General features: G+C 59.3%; 1 protein-coding gene across 1 annotated transcript in view; it reads right to left on the reverse strand.

Moving 5' to 3' along the window:
* Positions 1 to 2,769: 2,769 nt before the first annotated feature.
* LOC119108262 (coatomer subunit gamma-2-like) overlaps positions 2,770 to 27,430 on the reverse strand; it is a 32,372-nt gene continuing 7,711 nt past the window's right edge. Inside the window, 12 exon segments of the mRNA XM_037231841.1 lie at positions 2,770 to 2,778; positions 3,444 to 3,652; positions 9,796 to 9,970; positions 15,560 to 15,730; positions 19,748 to 19,906; positions 20,352 to 20,390; positions 20,392 to 20,466; positions 20,779 to 21,017; positions 21,291 to 21,450; positions 22,831 to 23,034; positions 23,543 to 23,785; positions 24,685 to 24,814. Of these exon segments, the coding sequence (XP_037087736.1) occupies positions 2,770 to 2,778; positions 3,444 to 3,652; positions 9,796 to 9,970; positions 15,560 to 15,730; positions 19,748 to 19,906; positions 20,352 to 20,390; positions 20,392 to 20,466; positions 20,779 to 21,017; positions 21,291 to 21,450; positions 22,831 to 23,034; positions 23,543 to 23,785; positions 24,685 to 24,814 (1,813 nt within the window).

Here is a 27,430-nt window from a genome sequence, read left to right on the forward strand (position 1 = left end):
ACCAGCAAGCCGAAGACTAGCATACTTTTATTTTGTACTGCATTCATGTACGGGATACTTGGCCCAAAACCATGTGATGTGGAAAGTGAGACGCAACACATAACGATGACGATGACAATGATGCGGCTACGGATATTTCTAAAGGGGGTAGCGACCACAATCATTCGCTTATGCCGACACTATGGCACAATGGCACAAGGCACGATAGCGCCCTGACACATGACGTCACAGATGTGGCTGGGAAGCCACGGCATGAGGACAAGGCGGAGTACAAACATCGCGACGCTGGTCTAAAGTGTCACACCACCATCTGGCGACTACCAGCACGACACGAGCACGCGTCCAGCCAGCACGCTTCTGAACCCGACACAGGAGAACGGACGCGGACGCGAGTATTTTCGCTCCGATCTAAGCGTAGACGCGATGACGGCACGCCCATCGGCGCACAGGCTGCTGGCTGGTCAGCATCAGCGCAGCGCCGGTAGAACGCGGCTACGTGTGTGCGTCGGAGCCCGCGGAAGACCGTAACACAACAAGAATACGCTGCAATTCGACCAAACTCCTCAATGGCACATATTAACGGGAAATAGAATCCTGCAACTTCCATTTAAAAACTGGAAACTGTGAAGCGTGGCGAGCAAAAACGTCGTTGTTTTACTTTATAGAACTATCTACAGGAGCACACTGATTGAAGTATCAAATATTGAAGTCTTAAGCCGCCAACACCTTAGGTCTTCCCTAACCACCCTAAGGATTGCGTGTGGTATTCATTACCGAACTATAACCACTTGCATCAATAACTTTTGCAGCCCGGTCGCCCTGGCCGCTGCCGCACCACCATGGTCTTCCCCTTGAGCCATCGCATCGGCGGTGAAAGTGTGGCGGTGACAACGGCGACGCGTCAGCCACGCTTCGGTTACCTTCCGGACTTGGCAGCCGATGTTCCGGCCATTCCACGTCTGTCTCAACATACACTGGCGTCGTGTCATTCCGCTGCCAGGGGTGGGCGCTGGAGGAGGCTTGAGGTAGCGACACGCCCGGCGGGCGTGCCCACAGTTCGCACCAAACACCATTGGCCGCAGCTCTCGTCCGTCAGCGCCAAACCCCTCCACGACACTTGACCGAGGCAGCTGCCGGCTCCAGACTGCGCAGCCAGCGCCGGCTCGTCCACGTCGGAGACCACGCAGTCTGGTGGTGACGCAGCCCACGCATCCGGGGACTGACCGCGGCCAGTCTCGAGGCTCCGCCAACAGGCCACCCATTGGCTCCCGCGGCCGCTCTGTCGCCGGGCGGCAGCGATATCCCCGGCTCCGCCAGCAGGGCCACCCACTGGCACCGGCGGCTGCTCTGTCGCCGGGCGGCGACAAGCACCCCCGGCTTCCCATCACCAGGCCACCCACTGGCACCGGCGGCCGCAGTGTCGCCGGGCGGCAGAGGTACCACCGACCCCAATCACCAGGCCACCAACTGGCACCGGCGGCCGCTCTGTCTCCGGGCGACGAATGTACCCCCGGCTCCCATCACCAGGCCACCCACTGGCTCCAGCGGCCGCTCTGTCGCCGGGCGACGACAGCACCCCCCGGCTCCATCACCAGGCCACCCACTGGCTCCAGCGGCCGCTCTGTCTCCGGGCGGCGGCAGGCGCCTGGCTCCGTCTCACATGATAGACCGACGGCGACCGAGCCGACCGAGCGAGGCCCGGCCGGGTCCTGGCGGCGGCACGGCGGCGGCACGGCTCGCCTGGCCCATTAGGGCCCGTGACGGCCCCAAATGGCCGCTCCATCCGGCGCACCACCGCCGGAAACGTCGGCGAGCGGCAACACCAGACCAATGGAGCCCGACAAGAGGTAGCGCCCGGCCATACCACAGCGCCAGACGACGACGTCTCGCGCTGTGGCGTGGGGCCTCGACGTCGCCCCTGCTGTGGGGCGCACACCAGACGATGGAGCACACGACGCACCACAGCAACAACGCCAGAACACACCCTCCTCGACATCACAACACCAGACGACGGGGCGCAACAACAGGAGCGACGCCAGACCCTCGCGGGCGACGACCAATCAATCGTGCCACAACGGCCACATCTGGGCCCGGAAGCACGCCGTATCCGGCCGAGAAAACACAACTCGGATGGCATCGAGCGCGGCCACAGGTCGTTGCGCTTCCGCACGGGCAGTAACGGGGGAAGCGGCGCACTGGTAATCGGCGAAATGTCTGCATCTCGTTTCGGTGTGACGGTCGCGAGGCGCATCCACCAGAGAACAGATAGATAGGGCGGTTTGAAGTGCTGCTCCAACGCCTGCTGATGCGAGCAGCCGCTGATGACGACAGCGGACCGCGGCAGACCGCGGCCATGCTTGGATCACCAGCAAACTGCGCAGTATAGTGCTGGCGCGCCATCAACTACAGCAAAGCGCCGTCGGTAGTGCGTCAAAGTGTAAAATTGCACAAAATAATTGATGGACGTCGCACGTTTTACAACACACGACACCGTTTGATTGCTGTTCTTCTTTCCAAGAACGCCGCACAAAATGTTCGCCAAGGCCGTCCAGCCACTGGGGTTTGGGAAGCAGCCATCACGCACCATCGGTATCAGCCAGAACAAGTTACGCGGCAGGCCTTCGATGCATGGCGGACAGCTGCGAAGCGCGCGGCGGCGCGCCGGAGGCTGCGTGCGAGAATTACTATGGCTGCGTGTCGGAGTTGCTATGTCTGCGAGCCAGGGTTACTATGCCTGCGAGCCGGGGTTACTATGCCTGCGCGCCAGGGCTACTGTGCCTGCGTGCACGGCTACCATGTCCGCGTGCCACGGCCGCAACGTCTGAGTGCCAGGGTTACTATGTCGGTGTACCCCGGTTACTGGTGTACCGTGGTTACAATGTCGGTGTACCGCGGTTACTATGTCAATGTACCGTGGTTACTATGTCGGCATATCGTGGTTACTATGTCGGTGTACCGTGGCTACTATGTCGGCGTACCGCGGTTACTATATCGGTGTACCTGGATTACTATGTCGGTGTACCGGGGTTACTATGTCGGTGTGCCTGGATTACTATGTTGGTGTACCGGGGTTACTTACCGGGGTTGATATGCCGGTGTACAGGGGTTATAATGTCGGTGTACCGAGATAACTATGTCGGTGTAGCCTTGGTTACTATGTCAGTGTACCGGGGTTACTATGTCGGTGTACCGGGGTTATTGTCGGTGTACCTGGGTCACTATGTCGGTGTATTTGCAGGTCCATTCCTTCTACCGATCTCACTCCAGGCAGCACTCAGTACCCAAAAGCACAGACCCAGCGCAGCCCAGTTCCAGCCGATCTTGCTCCTCGCGCTACCCTACGGCACTTCCCTGATGCGGTCCCACACTGGTGGCAGTGTGAATCCCGCCGTCGCACCGAGCCCCCCCCCCCCCCCCCCCACACACACACAAGGGCACCTCACAATACAAGCCCGCCGCAGTCGCCCAGTCTCACCGATCTCGTCCCAGGCGGCGCCGAAGTTGGCCTTGAGCACGCGCTGCACGTGGTCGGCCACGGTGAGCTCCACCTCCTCCAGCAGGTACTCGTCCTCGTAACCCTGGTCGGTGTCCGGCAGGCCAGTGGCCGGGTCACAGTCCTTCACCACGAACCGCAGCGTGGCGCCGCAGGAGCCTGCCGCCAGCCGGTACCGCCCGGTTAGACACGGCCTGGTCAGACGCGGCCCAGCTGGACGCGACCGAGCTGGCCGCGACGGTGCCGGACGGGACGGCGTCGGACACGATCAGCTAGATGCGGCTGGGTCACGCAAGGCCGAAATACGCACGGCCGGGATCGACACCGGCTTCCGACACGGCGGGGTTAGAAACGACGGAGTAAGCAATGCACGGAGCGGGTTTGTCCACATCGCTGCCTTGGGTACGGTCAGATGCCAGCCCCACATACATGTTCAGGTGTTGTTTGAAGATCGCGAATACTACGTCACAAATTTCGTGCGGCAACACAACCGCGAAAAATGTGCGCGCCTGCATGGCTTGCTGAAAACCTATCTCGCTGCCAAAACCAGGCTGGCCTGGCCATGACGGACCGTCAAGTTGTAGGGTTTCCACGTCCGGCCAGCTGAGTACGGCAGGGTCACTCTGCAAGCCGGCTCAGAATCACTTGCATAATGGCTTAGGTCGGCATGCTCCCGAACATCCTGAACGCCCCCTCGGCGGCCCATTTCCGCACGTCGGTCAGCACTGACCCAAACTACTGAGGTTCAATGCACCCCCCTCCCCCCTCTCCGCATGTCTCGACTGCAGCACTAAGACCGCCGGCCGAGACCGAGACCGCCGGCGGCGGTCTCGTTTACGTTGGTGCTAAGTCAGACCGGCGGCGCTGCGCACAACGCCGCCGGTCTGACGTAGCTCAATGCGGCCGCCGGGACCGACAGCCCAGCGGCGGCGGCGGCGGCGGCGGCGCCTGGCGTGCATGCACCAACAATGGAGAAGCCGGCGCCGCGGCCGACGCGGCTCATTAGCGGCGGCCGGTCGAAGGGCAGACGGGCGCGGTCGTCGGCCGCAGCGGCACACCCGAACTCTGTCCACCTCCCGCGGCACGCGGCACCGGAGCGCCAAACAGCGGATAGTCTCGCTCTGCAAGCGTCACTGGAGCGCCAAACAGCGGACAGTCTCGCTCTGCATACGTCACCGGAGCACCAAACAGCGGATAGTCTCGCTCTGCAAGCGTCACTGCAGCACCAAAGAGCGAACAGTCTCGCTCTGCACGCGTCACTGCAGCACCAAAGAGCGAACAGTCTCGCTCTGCACGCGTCACCGGAGCGCCAAACAGCGGGCAGTCTCGCTCTGCACGCGTCACTGCAGCACCAAACACCAAACAGTCTTGGTCTTGCGAGGCGCCGATCCAATTTGGCGCGCGAGAATGGCGGGGAATCGAGCTCGCGTCGCACCGGACTATGCCGTCATTGACGCACGGCCGACGTAATGAGCACCCGGGCGGAGAGTGCTGGGCTCTTGAATGCCGTTGGGAACAACAAGCCCGAAGGAACGTGCCCTGTCGTCAGAGCACTGCACTATGCCATTGCCTCGACGATGTTCGAATTGCCGGTGGTTGATGGCCCGGACTATTGCGTCGTGGGGGCTGTCATTATTTCAAGAGATCGAACCCGCAAAGAAGCTGCTTTTAGTTAACACATTACACACCCTAACATAAAACTGATACCGGTACATTCTGTTAATCACAAGACACATGTACCTTCCTTTCTTGCATTTGTATGCCTTTACGAAATTTTAAAACTTTACGAGCACAGCTTACAAATAAGTGCACTACTTGTTGCTGACAGCTCGACAACGGTGGGATGAGTGGTCGCAAATGTAAGCCCGTCAGAAGCGCGACAGGTTGGGGCGGACTGGGCCGGGCCAGTGAAGCTACCAACCTTAAGACGTGTTCATCAAGCGCCCCTGCTTACAACTCACCGCTAGCTTGTGTGGGGTCATGACCGGGCCGTTGAGTTGGGAATCGGTACGTAAATCGGTGACAAATTATGTGCGTCGTATACCGCACAGCTCATGATGCTGATGATGACTGAGGTTCTCTCGGGGGCCCCGGCCGCGATGGTTCTTTGGCGCCCAGCTGTATAGCTCAAAACCACGCTGACGTGACGTGATCACAAGCTGGGAGTCATCAACAACCACGCTGACATGACGTGATCACGAGCTGGGAGTCATCAACAACCAGGTACGCCGCATGCTGTCTAGTCCAAAACAACGCCGGTATAACATGACCAGCACTAGCATGTTTGGACGGAAAGCATGCTACGACTAGACATGTGTCTGATTCGGAAGATTTCTTCACTGGCGCTTTTCTTATAGCCATTTTGGAAACAACTAGTCTACATGTACTTACACTCGTGACAAACTCTAAGGTCCAGAATTCATCAGTATAAAATGAAGCACGGTGACCTGCACGGGACATGAGCTTACCATTGTTTTACATTTGTTCTGAGGCTGTGCCGGTTCGTAGATACTAGACAGAGGACCGCTTATTTGCTGACAGACTCACACTGGCGACACCACTCGGGTCGTGCCAGGGTCTGATCTCTGGCCCGCACATCATACATCAAGAACGTACTGTACTGTTACACGGCCGTGGGTTCTCATCACAGCTGGTTTCGATATCAACACGAAGAGCACCATTCCATAGGAATGTAAAGTTTCACCAGCAAGAGGGACATGAACACAGCATGGACAGATTATACAGAGCTATTTCAAATTTTTCAAAAGTCAGGGTCTCCGCCTATTTTGGCTCGCCCCTTTTGCCACGCCTCTGTCAGAGAAAAAGTCATGAAGAAAAACTTTTACAACTCTGGCAGCTGCAGCTCTGATGACATTTTAGCAATACCCTGATTGTTGGATAGTTGGAATTCCAGCCGCGTTTCTAATGCCTTGAAATCTGGTGGAGTATTGTAAGACCCTTATGTGGTTGCGAAGTGCACCATTCATAAAAGCCACCCCTACTATTCTGTTATGATAAGCGCATGGTTTCAGCAGTCAGGTACCCATTTGTAAATGCTCGCCAACCATCTCATCAGTAAAGCTTTATTAGTTGAAGTGGCGGTATCAGGACATGCTGACTGATATGTCTGTGGTGTGTGACTTAACTGTTTTTATACTGCAGATATTTGGATCACCCAGGATAATTTCAGCCGTTGGACAGTCACTTCTAAGCAGTGATCTTCAACTACCGGAAAATCTTTATTGGTTGTAGTGGTGGTATGGGGACACGCTGCTTGACTTATTTGTGATGTGTAACTTTCATGTAGTGTGAAAGCCGAAACATGTTATTTATCTTATGTGATAGATACAGCTGTCAGGCGTTCACTTCGAAGCTGTAGGCAAATTATCTGTAACTAGCAGTTAAGCTTTGTTAGTTGCATTGATGGTATCAGGACATACTGATTATTTGACTTGTCTGTGGTGCACGCCTTTTAATAAATGCGAAAAAATATGTGGGTTGTCTTTTGTGACTTGCAAGGCGTTTTGGCTGAGAACCATGAGTCAGGGTCTTGTACTTACAAAAAAAGTGAGAGCCCGTATTCAAGGTCCAAATATCCAATGCATCCAAAAACAAATACCATGAGAACCAGAAATAAGATCCACATTCTGCCTAAGAACCAGAGGGAAACAGGATCCAAGATTTTGCTTTTTCGAAGGAAACAGTGGGATCCAGGATCCAGGATTTTGCTTTATCGAAAGAACCAGTGAGAATCAAGATCCAGGATATTGGTATTTTGCACACAGATCAAACACGAGCCAAGATGCAGGGTTTTGTTTTGTTGAAAGAACCAGAGGCAACCAGGAACCAAACCTGGGAACCAGGCACATGTCTGGCTACAATATTCCACCCTCCGCATTTACGCCGTTAGCGAATGCAGAATTCAAAACGCGCTCCGCCAACCCATTCCATCAGCGCCCCAAACACCGCTCGTCTCCGAACACGTCCACCACCGCCGGGAAAAACAAGAGCCGCCGCTGGAGCCGGCCGGCTGCGGCGGCGCCGCTCTTCGCGGCCCGTTTGCCCGCGACAAAGCGCGGCGGCGCGCCTCGGCGAGCGACGCGAGCGCGGGCTTCTGGCGACGGCCCTGTCCGCGACCGACGGCGAGCAGTCCCGGCCCGAGTCGGGCCGAGCCAATCAGGCGCCGGCCGTGTTTATCCGACAACAGCACTGTCGGCAGCGCTGTAGCGGCGGCCACGTCACGGGCCGGCGCCGCGGCGCGCCGCGAGGCACCGGCCCGGCCGGCCGCGCCGCCAGCGCCGCCGGGCCCGGCGTCGGCAGCACGACCGCGTGACGCCATCACTCGTCAGCGATACGGGCACGGAGATACCGGCACGGACCGGCCGGGGAACAAACAGCAGAGCGGCAGGGTTCGGCCGGGTCTGTTCGGGAAGCGGCAGCAGGGCTGGAGAGCAGGCTGCGGTGCTTGACGCTCCGCCCACGAGCCGCCCGCGCTCCAGACTGAGCTGGGCACGGTCCGGGCTGCGGCGTCCGTCACACCGTAACTGACAGCGACCGTCGGGCGCCCGCCGGCGCTGAGCGTGTTATCTTGTTTTGCATAGCCCAAGGGTGCCTCGATAAGGCTTAAGCTCTGCGCCGGTGAAGCCGCCATCATGGGCCCATTATACATAAAGGACATCGCTGATGGAAAACATCAAAGTTCTGGCTAGAGCTAAGTTCGAGTGAAGTTCGCTCAGCTCATTTTCCGACGTCGGTTCCAACTAAAACTTTCAACAACGAAGAAAAAAGGACCAGGCCCGTGCACTAACCACCTGTCCGTGGGCACAAGCAGCCAGAAAATTGAGCCAGTCCTGCGGCTGTGGTGCGGGCCCTTTCCCTCAGGCGCCGCTGAGCGCCCTGTACGCCCGCCAGTCGACGGGACGCCAGCGAACGGGGCTGGGCCGCGTTCACTCGTCGGCGAGAACTGCATCAAACCGTCCGAGGGTAATCACGCTCATTATCGTACTTAGAGGCTGCGGTATGGGCCGGGGCCCACTTTTACGTGATCGTATGACATAAATAGGGCGCCCATATCATGCCGACAATCAGAGATGCAAACATTCAACATCGTTGGGTTAGGATTTCCACGCGCAATCTCTTCTTTTCAAGTCTCGGCGCACGACGGATGCTGATGCGGCGAGGCCGTTGCATAGACGCCCACTGGAAACAAAAGCAGGCGGTAGCCATCGAGTGATGTGGCGACAGGTTTTTAGCCTGGGATATTTTGAAGCGCATGTGACATTTGCGGATGGGATACCTCGAAAACGCAATTTAGTAAAATTTTACGTCCCCGTCCCCAAAAGCCCCGGCGTCCACCGCAGCAACACGTCAGCGCGGTCCGACCTGACGACAAATGACGTCATCCTTCACTTTTCTATGATGATGATTGGGGTTTTAGGGCGCGTCGACTTCTAGGGTCATTTTGCGCCCATATTCATTTTTTCTATCTGGAGTACGAGTGTTTTACCGTAACCAATGACCAACATCATGCCAGTTTAGCGAGCAAGCTGCATATTTTTCGGTTTTTAGATATAATCCGAACATTTTTGAATGGATGGCCTTCTGGGATCAAACCTCACGCTAAACGGTACTCGTTTTGCGAGCCCTCACCCTTACCATTCAGTTGTGCGATTGCAAGTCATAAGAAGAATTCCGTGTTGAAAGGTTACCGTGCCGCAATGGTCGGCAGGTCCGCCCTGACCTCTAACGTCACCTGACTTTAAGCGCCGCCGCAGGCCCTACCGGTCACGAGTAAATAGCACGCGCCTAAACCGACCCGAACCCACCTCGCCACGGGTGGGTGGATCGTGAGCCAGGGCTCTAACCAACCGAGCTATCGGGACGGACATGGTCTAGGTCATGATGAGGCCGACCCAGCTGGTCACGTCACGACACCCGACGCAACATATTCGAGCAAGGTCAATGCAAGCTTTTCAATGAACCGCTTGAACATAAGTCAAGAGCAAGCGGTGTGGAGGAACTCACTATTATATTTGAGTCTTCGCCCATGCGTGCAGGCGACGTGAACAACTCGCAGCTACCTCGCCATCTACACAACAGCAGACGTTAACAAACGACAAGATCTCGACCAAGACGGAGGATTGAAAACGCCCCGCACGCAATGTGCAAAACATCACAAGAGCCCCCTCAGCTTTTACAAATGCGTGCCGATTTCACTTCGGACAAAGGCCGTGCTGCCGTACCAAGGCCGTCTGTAACGGCCCATCCACCGGTCGGCCGGGCTGCCACGTCACGACACTCACCGACAGTGGCCATCAGATCCTCCGGCAGCTTCAGCAGCGTGTACGCCGTGTTCGTGACGTTGTACTCGAGCCGGGCGCACGGCAGCGTGGCCACCACCTCGAAGCCGTCCTGCGCCTCCAGCTGCACGCTCACGTCCTCCAGGAGCTGGTCGTTCAGCGTGTTCTTGCAGTCGAACTGCCGGCGGCGCGGAACAAGCGATGATCAGGCGGCGTGTGGTGTGCGGCGGCCTGAGACCGTGCACTCTGGCAGTCACAAGACCACCCGGACACACCGCTGGGCTTCACACGCTGTCTGCGCGAAGCCCACGCACTTCGATCCCCCCCCCCCCCCGGCAGGGGCCTGTAACTTCCAAATGGCATGCCGCCCGCCACTCTACACGCCCGCCGCCGCAATGCCACGAATGGCCACGGAGCAGACATAGTTGAAAAGCAGACAGCGCGCCATTTCAATTCAGGCAGCACGATAGCGGCCAGCACGACGCGATCTCAATAGCCGTTCTGGCCGCTGATTATTGCGGTCGGCCCGGCCAGACGGCGCTGCTCTCCGCATGCCGAGCCTCTTCGGCGGTCAGACCGAGGCCAGCCGCACTCAGTGGAGCCCGGGTCAGACCAGCTGCGTGCTCATGACGGGACAGATCGGCTCGCGCCACCTGGCGGCGTCGGCGCCATGCCCTCCCTCTCCCTCGTGTCGGCTGCGGCAGGAGGGAGGGGGGGGGGGGAGAGTCCCACTTCCCGGGCCGGTCCGGTCATCACGCGGAGCACGAGCCGGGCAATCAAACGGCATGGGACGGCCGTTCGATACGGCTGGAGGAGCGGCGGCCCGCGGGCCGGCCGAGGCAGCGCCGCTCGGCTCGGCTCGGCGCGCCGGTCACGGCTGGACCGCCGGACGGAGTGTGCCGGACGGAGTGACGGCTCGGGGAGTGTGCCCTTCCGCCGATATCCCGAAACGGCCGTCAGCTGTCCGTCCATACACATCGCGACGCGCCCCGGCAGTGGTCCGCGCAGGGGTGGACCTCGCGAGCATCGGGGGAGTGCACCCACCCACAGACCACCTGGGATGCCCAAGGAGTTATTCAGCCGCAAATGTACCAAAGATCTCCAAACTCGGCATCGGGAGAGTACACCCACCCACAGACCACCTGCCATGCCCGAGGAGATATTCACCAGCAAATCCACCACAGATCTCCATACTCAGCATCGGAAGAGTGCGCCCACCCCAGACTTCGCGGGCATTGGGGGAGCACACCACGGCCAAGGCCCATCAAAGGCCAGACGCTCGTGCCGGTACCTCAGGACCTGGACAGATTTCCCCGGGGCCGCCAGGCGCCCCTAGGATCTGGCGTCGCCCGGAGCTGCCGCCGCCGGCCGCGCCGTGCTGTCAATGCAATAAGCGGCTCGGGCGCCTCGACGAACGGACGAGCGGGCCGGCGTCGGGGAGCGGACCGCCAGCTGCCGCTCGGCCCGATCCGTCCGCATCACAGAGTCGGCCCCCAAACCAACGCGCCATTCTCGTGGGTCCCAGGCGGCACTCAATGCACCGTCCACGTGAATGCGCTGCTAAATCTGCTCTGCGTCTCGATGGATCTCAGTGAATGGTCACTGTTGAATGCGCGCTGACGCGGCACGGTAACTAGCGCAATGCTTGACCACGGTCAAGTTTTACACTGCATACTCTCAAAGCGACATCAAGCAGATGTGGGCAACACCCACAGCGCGACGTTCGGAAGGCGCAAGCCGAGAGCTGCGACATCCGTCTTATCTAAAGTTCTCAACTGACGCCCACATCTGTGCCACGCCGGCCTTCAGCAGAAGTTCTTGACACTCGCCAGACACACAGCTGCTCAGAGCTCGGCGTCACCTGCGAGCCGGCCCGCGAGCGCGGCCGGACCACCAGCTCGGCGGAGCGCCTGACGTCAAATTCATGCGCGCTCAGTAAATGGCGCGTGGCCGGAACTCGTGTCACGCGTGCCCGGGCCGGGGACTTCCCTCAGCCGGGCAAATCATGCTGCTATGACTCGGCACGGGGAGTTCCCGTGTCCGGGCGAACCGCGGTCTGACGCGCATACAGCGGCAGCAGCGAGCTGGGGAGCGCGAGAGCGCCGCCCACGGCCGGCCGACCGCCGCGGTCTAAGGCGCACACAGCGGCAGCGGCGGGCGGGGAGCACAAAAGCGCCACCCACGGCCGGCCGACCGCCGCGGTCTGACGCGCACACAGCGGCAGCGGCGAGGCGGGGGAGCACGAGAGCGCCGCCCACGGCCGGCCGACCGCCGCGGTCTGACGCGCACACAGCGGCAGCGGCGGGCGGGGGAGCGCGAGAGCGCCGCCCACGGCCGGCCGACCGCCGCGGTGTGACGCGCATACAGCGGCAGCAGCGAGCTGGGGAGCGCGAGAGCGCCGCCCACGGCCGGCCGACCGCACCCGACGGCGTGTGGGGGCTGGCGATCGCAGCGCGGCTGCTCGCGAGCATGGCTGTCCCCGGTGGTCCACAGCGACGGCACACGCACGGTCCGGTACGCGCAGCGATGATACGCAGTAAGTGCTCTAATTCCTTCCAAGACGTCACCGATCAGACTGTTCCGCGCGCTTTGCGCACTAGCAACGGCAGCCCCGACTGCACGCCAATCGCAGGATCTCGGTCGTCGCTTCTCAACGAACAGGACCGGCCCAGCCGTAAGGCCGCAGATGAGCCGCATGAATCCTAGCCAAGCCGCGCTTTGTCAGCATCTCCCCAAACTCGGCGTCTCTAACCTTGAGACCACGATACGCCACAGCTTCGAATCAGGGGACATTTGACGTCCAACACTCGGCGAACACCTCCGAGAGTCGGCCGTCCCGTTCAGTCCAAATCAATATTGGTTATCTGACCGTTTCATTGTTGAACTTTTTCTTCTCTCGCCAGTGCAGGGTGTCGCGCCATTTTCACCGTCACTTGGCATGAGGCAGGATTACCAAAAAAGAGGTCAGAAGTTCTCAACCTTTCCACTGCTGTATCACAAGGTTAAGGTTCGGAACTTAATTGGTTTTTGTGTCCAAATCACCTGTTCATTATCAGCGCTCTTGGCAACTGAGAAGTTTCTTTACGAAACGAATATGATATTGCTTCAACGAATATCACAAACGCAGTCCCCGGCACATCTAATCGTACTGATGGCAAAGGCAGAAGCTTCGACGGTGCACTTGTCAGTCGGGGTGCTACCAGTGGTACGGCGGGAACATCCCAGCTGGGCGCCAGGCCAGTCTTCGACATTGCACTTGTCAGTCGGGGTGCTACCAGTGGTACCACGGCAACGTCCCAGCGGGGCACCAGGCCAAGCTTCGACGTTGCACTTGTCGGTCGGGGTGCTACCAGTGGTACCACGGCAACGTCCCAGCGGGGCACCAGGCCAAGCTTCGACGTTGCACTTGTCAGTCGAGGCGCTACCAGTGGTACCAAGGCAACATCCCAGCTGGGCACCAGGCCAAGCTTCGACGTTGCACTTGTCGGTCGGGGTGCTACCAGTGGTACCCGCGGCAACATCCCAGCTGGGCACCAGGCCAAGCTTCGACGTTGCACCTGTCAGTCGAGGCGCTACCAGTGGTACCGCGGCAACGTCCCAGCTGGACACCAAGCCAGTCTCTTCTCGCAGACAGCCGCGCGACCTTCTGCCCAATTATTTGCTTTCCGAAAACGTGTGTTGAGGTTATAGTAATACTGAGCATAGCGATAGACCACAGTAACAATGAAGTAGCTTGAATCACGACGATGACTATACGTGCGCAATTGGCTTGGTATCAGCTTAACCACTGATCTAGGACGCGCAGCAGCTCCAACCGATCAGGTGAGTTCACAATGGAACAATATATCGCTTATGGGAGCAACATGTAACCAACCACAGACCATCATCGACCCGAAAGCACGCCTGAAAACACTGCCGCTCGCATCATGTTGGATCGAATAAATCCCTAACCCTGTTCGCGGTGCTGAGCGCAGATACCGGTGCACATAACCAATACCGTTGGCGCGCTCCTACAGCTCAACAACCAACGACTAACCAGTTGAGTCACCCGCCCGGTCTCGAACCAGTCGGGAGACGACTGGTCCGAGCTGTTTACCCTCCTGTACGAGCCGGCCGGTTCACACATTCCTGCGGCTGTTGCTGGGCTCCTCGTGCTGCGCTGTTTCAGAAATACAGGACAATGGGACAATTTCAAATGGAGGAAGTGTGTGTGTGTGTGGGGGGGGGGGGGGGGGAGACGCAGCAGTTTGCGGCCTCTTCCCACAGTTCGCAGCGGGAACATATAACGGGTCGGCTATTCTCCGGGTTATTTCCCGGAACGAGTAAACTCCAGGAACCTCCGTTGCGCTTTCGTAGCCACATCGTTTATAAGATGGGTGCGGCAAAGCATCGCTGGCCTCGTCCCCGTCTGCTGGCTCGGCGGATCGCGGCAACTTGTACGTCCATGCTGCCCGGTATCCCGCCGAGCGCCGAGACTCCACCTCACCACAGCCGGCGTGCGGCGGCCGCCAGCGGCCAGCCGGCAACAGCCGCACCTCGGCCACCAGTCCCGCGCACACCCTGCCGGCTGTGACGCGGCCGTGCGTGCAGACCTCCGCGCCGCCGGCGGCCGACGCTTATCCCGCCTAGTTCCTTCATCTGATGACTCTGAACTTGCCATTTCCAGCCGACAGAGCTCTCACCCCACCAAAGCTGGACGGAAGTGCGCATCTCGCGCTCTGGCCACCAGTTCCGGCGATCTGCAAACGTCCTCAGTAGCGATGGAGAACAGCTGGGCCTCCAGAGCCGTGCGCTTTCTTTAACACCATCCTCTGCTCGATTCGGATCTTGGCAGAGCCTTACTGGGCTTTGTGAAATGGGTCAACTGGCTCGAGCAAGCAGTCTGGCTTGAACAACGCGAAAGATATACCAGTCTCTGCCAAGTAATAAGTTACTTTCCTACAACCTATACACACGGCAGCCAACTGCAGACACTCCCTCGAGTCACTGTTGGCTGAATATAACTGATTATAGATTTTTCGTATAAGCGGGGCTCATGATGCACTGAATGTGAGTCGCCTGGAACTGCCGTCTGCACTGACCCTGATCCAAAGATGATATAAGCAGACTGCTAACAGCCCACTTATCGCTATAATTTGGGCCAATGTATCTTCATCATCGCTTATAGCGTGCCTGAGCACGAAATCGAACTCAACAATAACGCATCCCGCAGAAAAACAGTGAGGGAATCGCCGTCAGACAGTCAGCGAGAAAAGCCCGCAATAACCTCGACATCTGGTGTCGCCGGCCTACCGGCGGTGGCATGCCCGACGGTAATCTTATGGCAAGGAACCCCGAGGACTCTCTGCCTTGGCCTTCCCAACTGTTCTCCAAACAACTGTATCAATCACGGCCATCATATGAACGTCAAGCGCGCTCTCGTGACGTAACTAATAAGCCGCTGGGAGCGGCTGGAAGATGACGTGAGCGCGACGCCACAAAACAATATCCGTGAAATTCTCCTGGTACCTAAAGCAATTGGAATGCTCACATCACGCGTAATGCGAGCATCACTTTTATGCAAAATAACAACGAAAAAAGCGCGGCACCATATTCTAAAAAGGGCTAAAAATAAAGTAGTCAACTGACCAAAAACCAACCACCGCCGTCTGCGCATCCAGTCTGCCCAACCGACGCTGGCGTCCGTACCGGAACACGGCCGATAAATATACCCGCGCTCGCATGAACCACACCACAAACAAGTGCCGTACACGAGGCGGAGGCTCACCTGCAGGACCACGTGGTGCGCGAACACGTGCTTGATGCACTGCACCACGTACTCAGTCTCCGATTCTGTGAGCTCAACAGGCTGAGACGACTTGAAGAGCGGTCCCAGTCGGCTGAACTCCGGGATCTTGGCCAGCTGATCGGCGAAAACGTCCTGGCGCGTAGCCGTCACCTGGCGAGTAAGATCAGGTCAGGCTAGGCCAGGTCAGGTCACGTTAAGTCACGTCAGGTCACGTTAGGTCATGTCCGGCCAGGCCAGGCCAGGCCAGGCCAGGACTGGACTGGACTGGGCTGGACTGGACTGGACTGGACCGGGCAGGACAGGACTGGAATAGACTGGACAGGACAGGACAGGACAGGACAGGACAGGACTGGACAGGACTGGACAAGACTGGACAAGACTGGACAGAACTGGACAGAACGGGACAGGACAGGAGGTAGGCCAGGTCAGAGCAGGACAAGCCAGCGTGTCAGGTCAGGTTAGGTCAGATCAGGTCAGGTCAGAGCAGGGCAGGAAAGGACAAGACAGGACAAGACAGGTCAGAAAAGGACAAGACAGAGGGCGGAGGGGGAGGGGCTGGGCATGGGCTTTCATCAGACTGAGTTAGTTCCAGGTCGGGCCAGATAACGATGACAACGACATATGATGACGAGAGAAGTTCGTCAACAAACGATGATGGGGGTTGAGGTTTCACGATGCTTTAACAAAATCTGTAGTAAGTTGAAGCCCAAGTTTTCGAAGCGGTTTTATCACTCACAAACACGTGCACATATAAAGACGAGGCTATCACTGCTGCCATACTGCCACACGACATATTTACCAATGCCGTATTTTAAGCACAACAGCCAAGGCAACATGAGGCACGTCGATAAGATAAATCAGTTTTCGTCGCACATGAGCAACCATCAGATAAGCAAACTATCAAAAGACATAAATCACACGGCAGGCTTCTATAACCATCCGACAACGGGCGGTACGTGTGATAAATGACGGACCGAGCAGCATGCAGGGCATCCCCCTTCCCCATCAGACGTCATACACAGGCCGTACAGGGCTCCCCACCATCATACGCCATACACAGCCGCAGACTGTACAGGGCGCCCCACCATCAGACGCCATACACAGCCGCAGACTGTACAGGGCGCCCCACCATCATACCCCATACACAGCCGCAGACCGTACAGGGCTCCCCACCATCATACGCCATACACAGCCGCAGACTGTACAGGGCGCCCCACCATCATACGCCATACACAGCCGCAGACTGTACAGGGCGCTCCACCATCATACGCCATACACAGCCGCAGACTGTACAGGGCGCTCCACCATCATACGCCATACACAGCCGCAGACTGTACAGGGCGCTCCACCATCATACGCCATACACAGCCGCAGACCGTACAGGGCTCCCCACCATCAGACGTCATACACAGCCGCAGGCCGTACAGGGCGCCCCACCATCATACGCCATACACAGCCGCAGACTGTACAGGGCGCTCCACCATCATACGCCATACACAGCCGCAGACAGTACAGGGCTCCCCACCATCAGACGTCATACACAGCCGCAGACCGTACAGGGCTCCCCACCATCAGACGTCATACACGGCCGCAGGCCGTACAGGGCGCCCCATCGTCAGACGTCATACACAGCCGCAGACTGTACAGGGCGCCCCACCATCAGACGTCATACACAGCCGCAGACTGTACAGGGCTCCCCACCATCAGACGTCATACACGGCCGCAGGCCGTACAGGGCGCCCCATCGTCAGACGTCATAAACAGCCGCAGGCCGTACAGGGCGCCCCACCATCATACGCCATACACAGCCGCAGACCGTACAGGGCTCCCCACCATCAGACGTCATACACAGCCGCAGACCGTACAGGGCGCTCCACCATCATACGCCATACACAGCCGCAGACCGTACAGGGCTCCCCACCATCAGACGTCATACACAGCCGCAGACCGTACAGGGCTCCCCACCATCAGACGTCATACACTGCCGCAGACCGTACAGGGCTCCCCACCATCAGACGTCATACACAGCCGCAGGCCGTACAGGGCGCCCCATCGTCAGACGTCATACACAGCCGCAGACTGTACAGGGCTCCCCACCATCAAACGTCATACACAGCCGCAGACTGTACAGGGCTCCCCACCATCAGACGTCATACACAGCCGCAGGCCGTACAGGGCTCCCCACCATCATACGCCATACACAGCCGCAGACTGTACAGGGCGCCCCACCGTCAGACGTCATAAACAGCCGCAGACCGTACAGGGCGCCCCACCGTCAGACGTCATACACAGGCCGTACAGGGTGTTCCACCGTCAGACGTCATGCACAGGCCGTACAGGGCGCCCCACCGTCAGACGTCACGCACAGCCGCAAACTGTACAGGGCGCCCCACCGTCGGACATCATACACAGCCCGCAGACTGTACAGGGCGCCCCACCGTCAGACGTCATACACAGCCGCAGACCGTACAGGGCGCCCCATCGTCAGACGTCATAAACAGCCGCAGACTGTACAGGGCGCCCCACCATCATAACGCCATACACAGCCGCAGACCGTACAGGGCTCCCCACCATCAGAACGTCATACACAGCCGAAGACCGTACAGGGCTCCCCACCATCAGACGTCATACACAGCCGCAGGCCGTACAGGGCTCCCCACCATCAGACGTCATACACAGCCCGCAGGCCGTACAGGGCGCCCCATCGTCAGACGTCATAAACAGCCGCAGACTGTACAGGGCGCCCCACCGTCGGACATCATACACAGCCGCAGACTGTACAGGGCGCCCCAATGTCGGACATCATACACAGCCGCAGACTGTACAGGGCGCCCCACCGTCGGACATCATACACAGCCGCAGACTGTACAGGGCGCCCCACCGTCGGACATCATACACAGCCGCAGACTATACAGGGCGCCCCACCGTCAGACGTCATACACAGACCGTACAGGGCGCCCCATCGTCAGACGTCATGCACAGCCGCAGACTGTGACACCCGCCGGGATCAGCTGACCAGCTAGGACTGCTCTCTAAAGTGGACCCATTTCCCATCAGGAAGTTCGACTTGTAACCTAGACCACGCCAATATTTGGTGAGCCTGAGAGTGGGCTAATACAGTTCATCCAACGTTGATTACTAGCGGGCCAGCTTTGAAATAGCGAGCAGAGCACGTGTCCCGGCGGATCCAATGGCAGACAGGAAGAAGGCATCCAGTAGACCTCGCACTGTCTCAGAGTCCAGTCAAGCCGCGGATTCATGTCAGGAGGACGCCGTGACCGACATCACGGACGGACCAGTGGCCGGCCGCCCCACACGCGCGCGGCTAGCACATTATTTCTTCTCTCCCGACTCCGGGATAAGACGGCCACGCGGTAGGTGCGGCGCGATCCTTTTCCGCAGCAAGCGGACACCTTCCAATTACCGCCAGCTGGTAACCGGGGCAAGTCCCTCATGCCAGTCTTGCGAGAAGTGGCGCAAGCCCAGACGACCACCTTTCCCTAAGCGGCTCGTCGCATCGGAGCCAAACGGCGCTGACCTTGCCCTGAGCCCACCTGGCACCAATGTCGCCGGTTGGGCCGCTGGCGACACAGCGGGCGGCTTCAATTATGCAGCGCCACTGTCATATCGTCAATATTTAAGAGCCCCATCCCACGGCCCGTCAAGCCCGGACCTGGTCGCAGAAAGCGGATTTGAATTGCAGAGCACACCATTGGCGGAAGCCGGCCGGGAATCGCGTAAAAATCTGCCATCAATTGTCGTCGGCGACTTTTGCGCCTGGAGGCAGCGAGCGTGAACCGACTGACCTGGTGCCGCATATCACACCACCGGGTCGCGTCTAGCGGTGACCCCGATCCCAGCAGTCACCCATCATGAGAGGCCGGCAAGATCACCGTCCGTCGCGTAGCGATAGCCTCCACCCACGCACCCACCCGACAGCGACCCCACGCCAGCCCGACACAGCCTTGCCACGTCTGTGACGAACATCTGTGGCGGGCGTCTGACACGGAAGCACGTCTAAAACACAAGGCGTCCACAGCCCACCCCACCACTGCGACGAAATCACACCGCCCACCCGGGCAACAGATCACAGACAAAACCCTTGGTGGAAGTGACGCGCTGCGCCCAGGCGGGGCCGGGGTCGGTCGCCGGGCGGAGCGCGCTCACCTTCTCCTCTGGCTTGCGGCTGGTGATGGAGCCCTCGGGCGCGGCGGCGCTCTCGGCCGCCGGCGCCTCGGCCACCGGCACGGCGCGCAGGTCGAACGGCTGCTCGGCCGGCGACTGGCAGTAGGTCAGCAGCGCCTTCTCCAGGCCGACCAGCGACACCTGTGGTCGGCGCCGAGCGGCGTCAGCAGCGGGCCGCCACGGCAGCGCGGCACACGGGCCGCGGCGGCAGGCGCAGCGCCGGCCGGAGGTCGGACAGGCCGGGGGACGCCAGTGTGGGTACGACCCGCCATGCACCAGTAGCGACACGGATACGACGCGGTGCCTCTGACGGCACTACCACACCGAGCGGGCTCGCCGTAGTAGTGGCCACATCGCGCGAATTTCCCGGATCCAGCGACACGTGCATCGTCGGCTGAGGTACGGAACTGGCTCCCTCCCGTTGCCAATTATGAATGACATTCACCGGCAGTCATCACATTACCCCGGAGACATGTCACCGTCAGGGCTACTTAACAGCAGCGCAAGCCTGGCTGCGGTCCAAGTCACGCGCTGCCGGCCGGCCCACAGCGGGCGACGGCGGCGGCGGCGGCGGCGGCGGCGTCACCTGCAGAGAGTTGAGGATGCACTGGTTGTTGAGCGCCTGCCTGCTGCTGGTCCAGGATGTTGTAGTAGTAGGTGGCGCGGTCCCGCACCTCGTCATCCGTGTCCATCTGGCAGCGCTGCTCGCCGGAGACGGAACGGGCCGACGCGACAGTCAGCAGGGCGGTCACCGGTCACGCTCGCAGCCGAGGCAGCACGCGAAGACGCCGCCTGGCGCAGCGCCTCGAAAATGCACGCCGGTTCCACAACGCACAACTCCGCCAAACCGGCTGCGGTGATCGGCAACGATGGAGCACATGATCGCGGGACACACTGGCGGCACATGTGGGCACATGAGAACGACGTAAATCGACCTTGACACCAGCTCTCCGCCCCGCCGTCTCCTGGGCGGGGTGCTCCCCTTCCCCACGCCGTCTCCCCAGTCTGCTCACCTGCAGCAGCACCAGGATGTTGGGCAGCATGTCGTCGCAAAGCGCACCGAAACGAGCCAGCGACGAGACGGCGGCGGCGCGCACAGCCGCGCTCTCCAGGATGACCCGGTTGTAGATGAAGCGGATGTACTTGGAGGGCTGCTTGGTCTTGGGGCCCTCGCGGCCGAGCAGGTGCAGGATGCGCACCGCCAGGCTGGTGTGCTCGCAATCCTCGATGAACTCGCAGAGGTGTGACAGGCCTGCGGCCGGCCGGTACGTGGCGCGTGAGTCATCAGAAAGATAAGACCGAGGGCAGCCACACCACGGGGACAGCTCCTCCTTCCCACCCGTCTCTGACACTAGGCGTCCCGTCCCGTCCAGCCACATCACGGGACGGTAACCTACTCCCACCCAACTCTGACATTCAGCGTCCCGTCCCGTCCAGCCACATCACGGACAGCTCCTCCCTGCCGCTCAGAGTCGCGTTCCGTCCACTGTTTCGCTGCCCTGCGCCAGGCCGGAGCGAGCCTTACCCGCCTCCTTGGCCTCGGGGTTCTCCTCGATGATGGTTATGATGGTGTCGGCGATCGAGGCCTTGTACTCAAGGCCGCCCTCGTCGCGCAGCATCGACGACAGGAAGTTCATCAGCACGCCGTGCTTACGCGGGAACTTGAGGCACAGCGCCTTGATCGCCTGGCGGGCGGACGGGCTCGGTCAGCGGTCGCGCAGCAGCCCGGAGCCGCAATCAGGCGGTCCACAGCAGGCCCTGGAGGCCACCGCGCCACGCTGCTCCGGGCCCCCACCGAGCGGGACGCCAGCTGTCCTGTCGCAGTCGGCTGGCCTAGGCCTGCGGGCTAACGACTGGAGATGCGTGGGGGTCACGTGATACGGCACGTGCCGCAGCTGTCCAGCACGCCATGCAAAACATTTGGGCAAATTAGACAGGCTCTTAAGCCCCCCGGTCTCCAAAACAATATCCTGCACGACAGTTTCATGCAAGCTCCGATTGTTCCCGTCCTTTTACAATAAATGGTCTTAATATTGGAATTTCCACGGAGATATTCAATCAGCCAGGCTACTTATGCTCTTTCTGAGAAGAGAAATCATCGAATCTTTTTTAAATTCAGATTTATTTCCAACCGTTTGCATGAGTTCCTCCGAATCAGAGCCCATCTAACAGTTCTCGCTGCACGTTCACCGAGCTCACCAACCAAGAACGGTGCACCGCCCAAGTTGTGCTGCCTAGTTCTCGCTGCACGCTCACCGAGCTCACCAACCAATAACGGTGCACCGCCCGAGTTGTGCCGCCCAGTTATATGGCTAACTATGTCACCAGCCTTTCGCCCGACAACCTGGCGGATAGCTCTACGCACCGCACGATGATGGGGAACGGCCGCTCCGGTCCGGTTCGGCCTTCGTTGGCCGTTTGCCAGCTCACCTTTCCGTATCAGTCGGGCCAAACAATGCGCCCGCCCCGGGACTCGCACCCAGAGCCGCCGGATAACGGGGCACGCATAATTCCACAGCCCACAGGGAAGGCTGGAGCAAGGTGATCTGGCCCCTTAAGACTGCATTTTAGTTTCATACCCAGCCCGATCACAACTGTGTGCTTACAATCTCATACACACGGAATACTATCATCGGAAACGTCGCAAGGTTTCGTAATAAAAAGGTTGTTTGGGATAACAAAAGGACCAATTGCTACGTTACATGTTTAAAAAACGCTTTTTCCGTGGCCCTTACAAGCGCAATCACTTGATTGCAGAGCACGTTTGTTGTAAGCTGGACGTCACGCACAGACAAGCGCTGAGCCTTCCTTTCCACTCCGTCTCCCATATTTGTAAGTGGACTTCAGACCCAGCAGTTCTCCGTCCCTAAACCACTCTCGGCGAACATCGCCGTCAAAGCCGCTGTAACATGCCCCACTTTCCTTGGAAGCGCCACAAGCAACAGAACACCCACCGCCTGATCAAGCGTTACCGGCTGAATGGTCCACCGGCGCCCCGCTCGCGCAGCCACGGGCCCCCGAGCGACGGCTCCGGCCGGCGACCACCACCCGCTCCGACCGCGTACCTGGACGACGACGATTTTGAACTCGTCGCTGATCTCGGACACGAAGCTGGAGATCTGCTTCATGAGCCGGTCGACGGAGGACTCGGCGCCCGTCTTGAGCAGCGTGGTGATGGCCAACGTGGCGATGGAGCGGTTGACGTCGGAGATCAGACTCTCCAGGTCCAGGTTGCAGGCCGTCACCACCGCCGGATGCGTCATCGCGACCTGGCGGGGCACCGTCGACGTCAGCGCCCGGTCCGGGTCAAGGCCAGGTCAGGGAAAGTCGGCCGACGGCCCGGGAGCGGCACGCAAACCGATGCGTCGCCCGTGGTCGACACCGGGACACAGCGCGGGTTCGAGGCACACCGAGGCACAGGGTCGGGACACACACGGGGTCGAGGCCTGATTCTGTACGCGCCAGGGTGTGCGACCGAGAAACCCTGCGCATGTCCAAACTGTGAGCACGGCCCCGACGCCGGTCCGCCTGCGGATGGCCGCAGCGACGACATGCCTGCGACACGCCATGTCCGCCCTCGGAGCGCGGCTGGCTGCAGTCGCCACGTAAGGCCCAACCGGACAGACTGCGCCCACAACGAACCCTCCACCGGACTCCTTCGACACGGCACCGTCACCCTTCGCCGCATCCCCCCCCAGCGCCGCTCGCCTGCGCCGCCCGCGAGCCCGCGCTTCACGCGCACCCCGCTCGCCTGGCCCAGCGGCCGGCCGGCCTCACCTGGTTCAGCGTGCGCACGGCGGCGAAGCGCAGCGTGGGCTTCGGCGAGCTGAGGAAGAGCTGCAGCACGCTGACGGCCGGCGCCAGCTCGCGCGGCGAGGTGCGCGGCATGTTGACGATGGCGTGCGCCGCCTCGTACACCACCATCTCCGACTTGTGGCGCAGACACGAGTCGACGAAGTCGAACAGCGGCGAGTCTGTGCCGGCGTCCTCCTCCTCCATCAGCTTGCAGGCGGTGCGGATCTGGTGGGCAGAGAGGAGGAGAGGGGAAGGGGTGAGGCCGGTGGATGACAACCGGCTGGGGAGACGGGATGGGAGGGGGGGGGGGCAAACCCCGGCCCCGCCCGGACCGACGGCCACGGTGAGCGGCACCCCGCCGCGGGCAGCGAGGAGACCGGGCGAGCCGAGCAGAGCCACTGGCTGGTACACGCGGCAACGGTGTTCAGGGCGCGGCGGGCCGTCTCCGAACCCGCAGTCAGCCGCGGACAGGCAGCACGGGACGTCACACACGCCGCGCACGGCATATGCTGACCGAAGTTCGTAATTCGAAGTTAAAAACAAAGTTTGTGATGGGATGACTCCCCCACTAAGGTCGGGTTGGACGACAGCCAACTCAGACGACATCAAAGCACGGCCGCCCAATCCATTCATCTCAGGAGTTCGTGATGTCCTGATACCCGAGCCCCACAGCATCATTACAGCATCATATGGCATCATTAATCTGAATACAAAAATGAACGGTGCTCGGAAAATGGTATCCTACTGGACTGTCCCCACCGAGAAATGTTGGCATTCCTGTCTTTTTCTACAACATTTCAAACTTTTTCTAGACGAAACCTACCACGCCATACCAGTCTGAGACGTGCTCAAGATTTGCCACGACAACTGAGGCCTGTGTACAAAACTTACAATTGTGAACTGAAATATGGCAGCTTTCGCGCCTTTTCAAAATGTCAGTTCTCCCTCTGAGCACTCCACGAGACTTCGCCCGACCTGAATTAGCAAGTCTTCACTCCCCAAACCAGGACCCGAAACCAGAGCCGGCCCGGACCCTCCGTCAGCCGGCGCGCGCCTGCCGGCCGGGGCGTGTGGCGCGGCGGCTCGGACTCAGCCAGCCGGCGCCGCCACCAGCGTCAACTCACCAGCATGCAGACGGCGTAGGGGGAGCGAGGCGCGGCGCGGGTCAGTTTTGCCACCAGCTTGGTGACGGCCAGCCGGTCCGACCGCTTGATGTTGTACAGCAGTCCCAGCGCGTGGTACTGCACCATCATGCTGTGGAGAAGGGGGGGGGGGGGGAGCGTCACACCCCGGACGCCGTCCACGCCGCCCGGCGAACGCAGGCCCGGCCCGGTGACCAGCCGCGGCGCCCACACGCGGGTCTGCTGGTGACGTCACACACCAGCCACCAGTCGCGGGCGCGGCATATTGCATACGGGTTACTAGATATTCCCAGAACTGTGAAATTAAAGCTGCCACAAAACCGCGGATATCTTGAAGCAACGATCTTTAAGAATGACGTCTGATGATATAAATTGTTTTTTTTTAAGGGAAGATAACTGGGTGTTCGCACACCACCAATACGTGAGTTAGCACAGAAGTGCTTCGTTTTCATCTCGGTTCTCTCCTCTCAAACCGCCTCCATCTTTGTTAGACAGACGTCGGCGTGGGAGATTGACGTCGCTCTAGCTGGTAAATGGATGCGTCTCCGTGCGTCAACATGTAAATATGAGCCTTGGGAAGCAGCGGATTTAACGCTGGAGCCAACCACGCCGCAATTAAAGCTCTGTGCGCAGAACCGCACTAGTTATTAAGTTCGTGGCCGTGCCGATGTCGAGCAGTGATATCTGAGTGTAACAGAAGTACGGCATAGTGAAAGGGTTGGAATCGACACTTGTATTATAAAAATTGACAGCAGGAGTGATGGATGAATAACACTCGAGACAATTCAAATAAGGCAAGGACACTTTCAAACATAATACATACAGCGCTCCAGAGGCTCATTGGATCTGACATTGGCGAGGCGCCTCTTTATATGAATCACAAATTGGTTTAGCGTGGCTCCAATACACTGTTCCACTACCCCGTCCCCACCATTTAAAGCCCAACGACCTACTACATTTGGGCGCGTCGCCTCCGCGCTTGGCACGCGTATGGCGGTGACATCGTGATGGATGCATGGTGCAAGCCCAGCCCCGGTCCGCTACCGGCGGGCACGGCTGGACCGTGGCGAGAGGCTGGCCGCTCCCGCCGACGGCCGTGAGGCCGGACCGGCCGGCCGGGCCGACGGCGGCGGGACGCCACACACAGTACCCGGCAAAACAACCCGCCCTATTGACACTGTGCAGACGCGCGCGCGCGCGCGCGCACACACACACACACACACACAACACACGGAGATGCAGACGCAGCCGCCAAATGGGCGCCGCCCGGGCCGCGGTAATGGGTCGGGCGGAGGAGACCGGCATGTGTTGTCGCGAGCGCCGGCAGATGACCGCGACTAGCTTCCCAACGACCGCATGCGTTTCAATTTGGCCGAGTGAATTGGGTGCCACGAGGTAGAGCGATGGAGCGCAATTACGCCTGAGAGCTGCCATTTCCAGATCCTGATGGGATGAGGAGCCGCGGGACCAGGGACAGGCAAGGCTGATGATTCGGCAATCTTGCCAGGCGTTGGTGCCAGACACTGATGGGATGAGGAGCTGCGGGACCAGGGACAGGCAAGGCTCATGATTCGGCAATCTTACCACGCGTTGATGCCAGACACTGATGGGATGAGAAGCTGCGGGACAGGCGTCGCTGATGATTCGGCAGTCCTGGCACGCGCTGGACTGGCTTCGCTTCGGAATATGGTAACATAGTATGTATTTAACTATTAGCTAATTAGATAGACGAGTAATCATTCCGGCCAACAACACTACTACGCAGGACCAGTTTAAGATTCCTGTAATCGGAGAAGGAAGCACCGGCATAGACCCCTCCACACCTGGACTTAGCACGGACAGTTATGTTAAGAATGACAGCCACGCCGAGGACCTCGATTCCTGCCTGTGCTTCAGAGAAGAACGTCACTTCCAGCGAGAACTTCTTACGAAATTTTTACGCTCTAATTTAGGTTTTGAATACATATGTAAATGGGCTGAGGCAAGTTTCGCCATTCCCCAGTTCAGTACGCAAAAAGGAAGCTGGCAATATTTGCAGTTTTCGGAGAGTAGGTAGAGTATCCGGTTTCAAAAAGTTCCATTTGGTCTCGCCCGTTCACCGCTCATGCTGTTTGAAACTCTCACATAAAACGTCGGTCAACGTCTTACGGACGAGTATGTCCAACTGTCAAAGGACACACGCGGAACTGGTATGGATGGCCTGTGACTGAGCTTCCGCTCTCGTCAAAGGACTGACACAGACGCAAGCGCATTCAGTACGGTCTGTGAGAAAGCCGGAACGAAGCTCAACAGGATCCTCAAGACGGGTGACGGCACACAGTCCGCTCAGATCATGAGGATACTCTCTGAGAGTGAGCATATCCTCAGACACCTGGCCAGACACCCGGCAGGCTCGGTTCTATTAGTGTATAAATGTGAGCCCTGCCACCACGCCCTACTATGAACAGGCTTCTCGGGAGGTCCACATGGAGTTGGCGAAGTGCACAACGACGTGGAGGGATCCAGCAAGCACTTGGAGAGCGTCCTGAAGTCCTTCACGGACTTGTAGACCATGGGAACCTGGTCTGTACCATCCCTTATATCTCGTGCCTCTGGCCTCGTCACGCCATTCATACAGATCGTAAGCACACAGATCGTAGAGCGCGAAGTCACACCCGTTCCTACTCCCAGATGGAATCCCAGCGCGCGCCGCGCCAGCGCCCGCGGACGCGACCTCGGTAGACATTCC

The sequence above is a fragment of the Pollicipes pollicipes genome, unplaced genomic scaffold (assembly GCF_011947565.3).
Source record: "Pollicipes pollicipes isolate AB1234 unplaced genomic scaffold, Ppol_2.1 Scaffold_6686;HRSCAF=7923_pilon_pilon_pilon, whole genome shotgun sequence".
NCBI classification, from domain to species: Eukaryota; Metazoa; Arthropoda; class Thecostraca; order Pollicipedomorpha; family Pollicipedidae; genus Pollicipes; species Pollicipes pollicipes.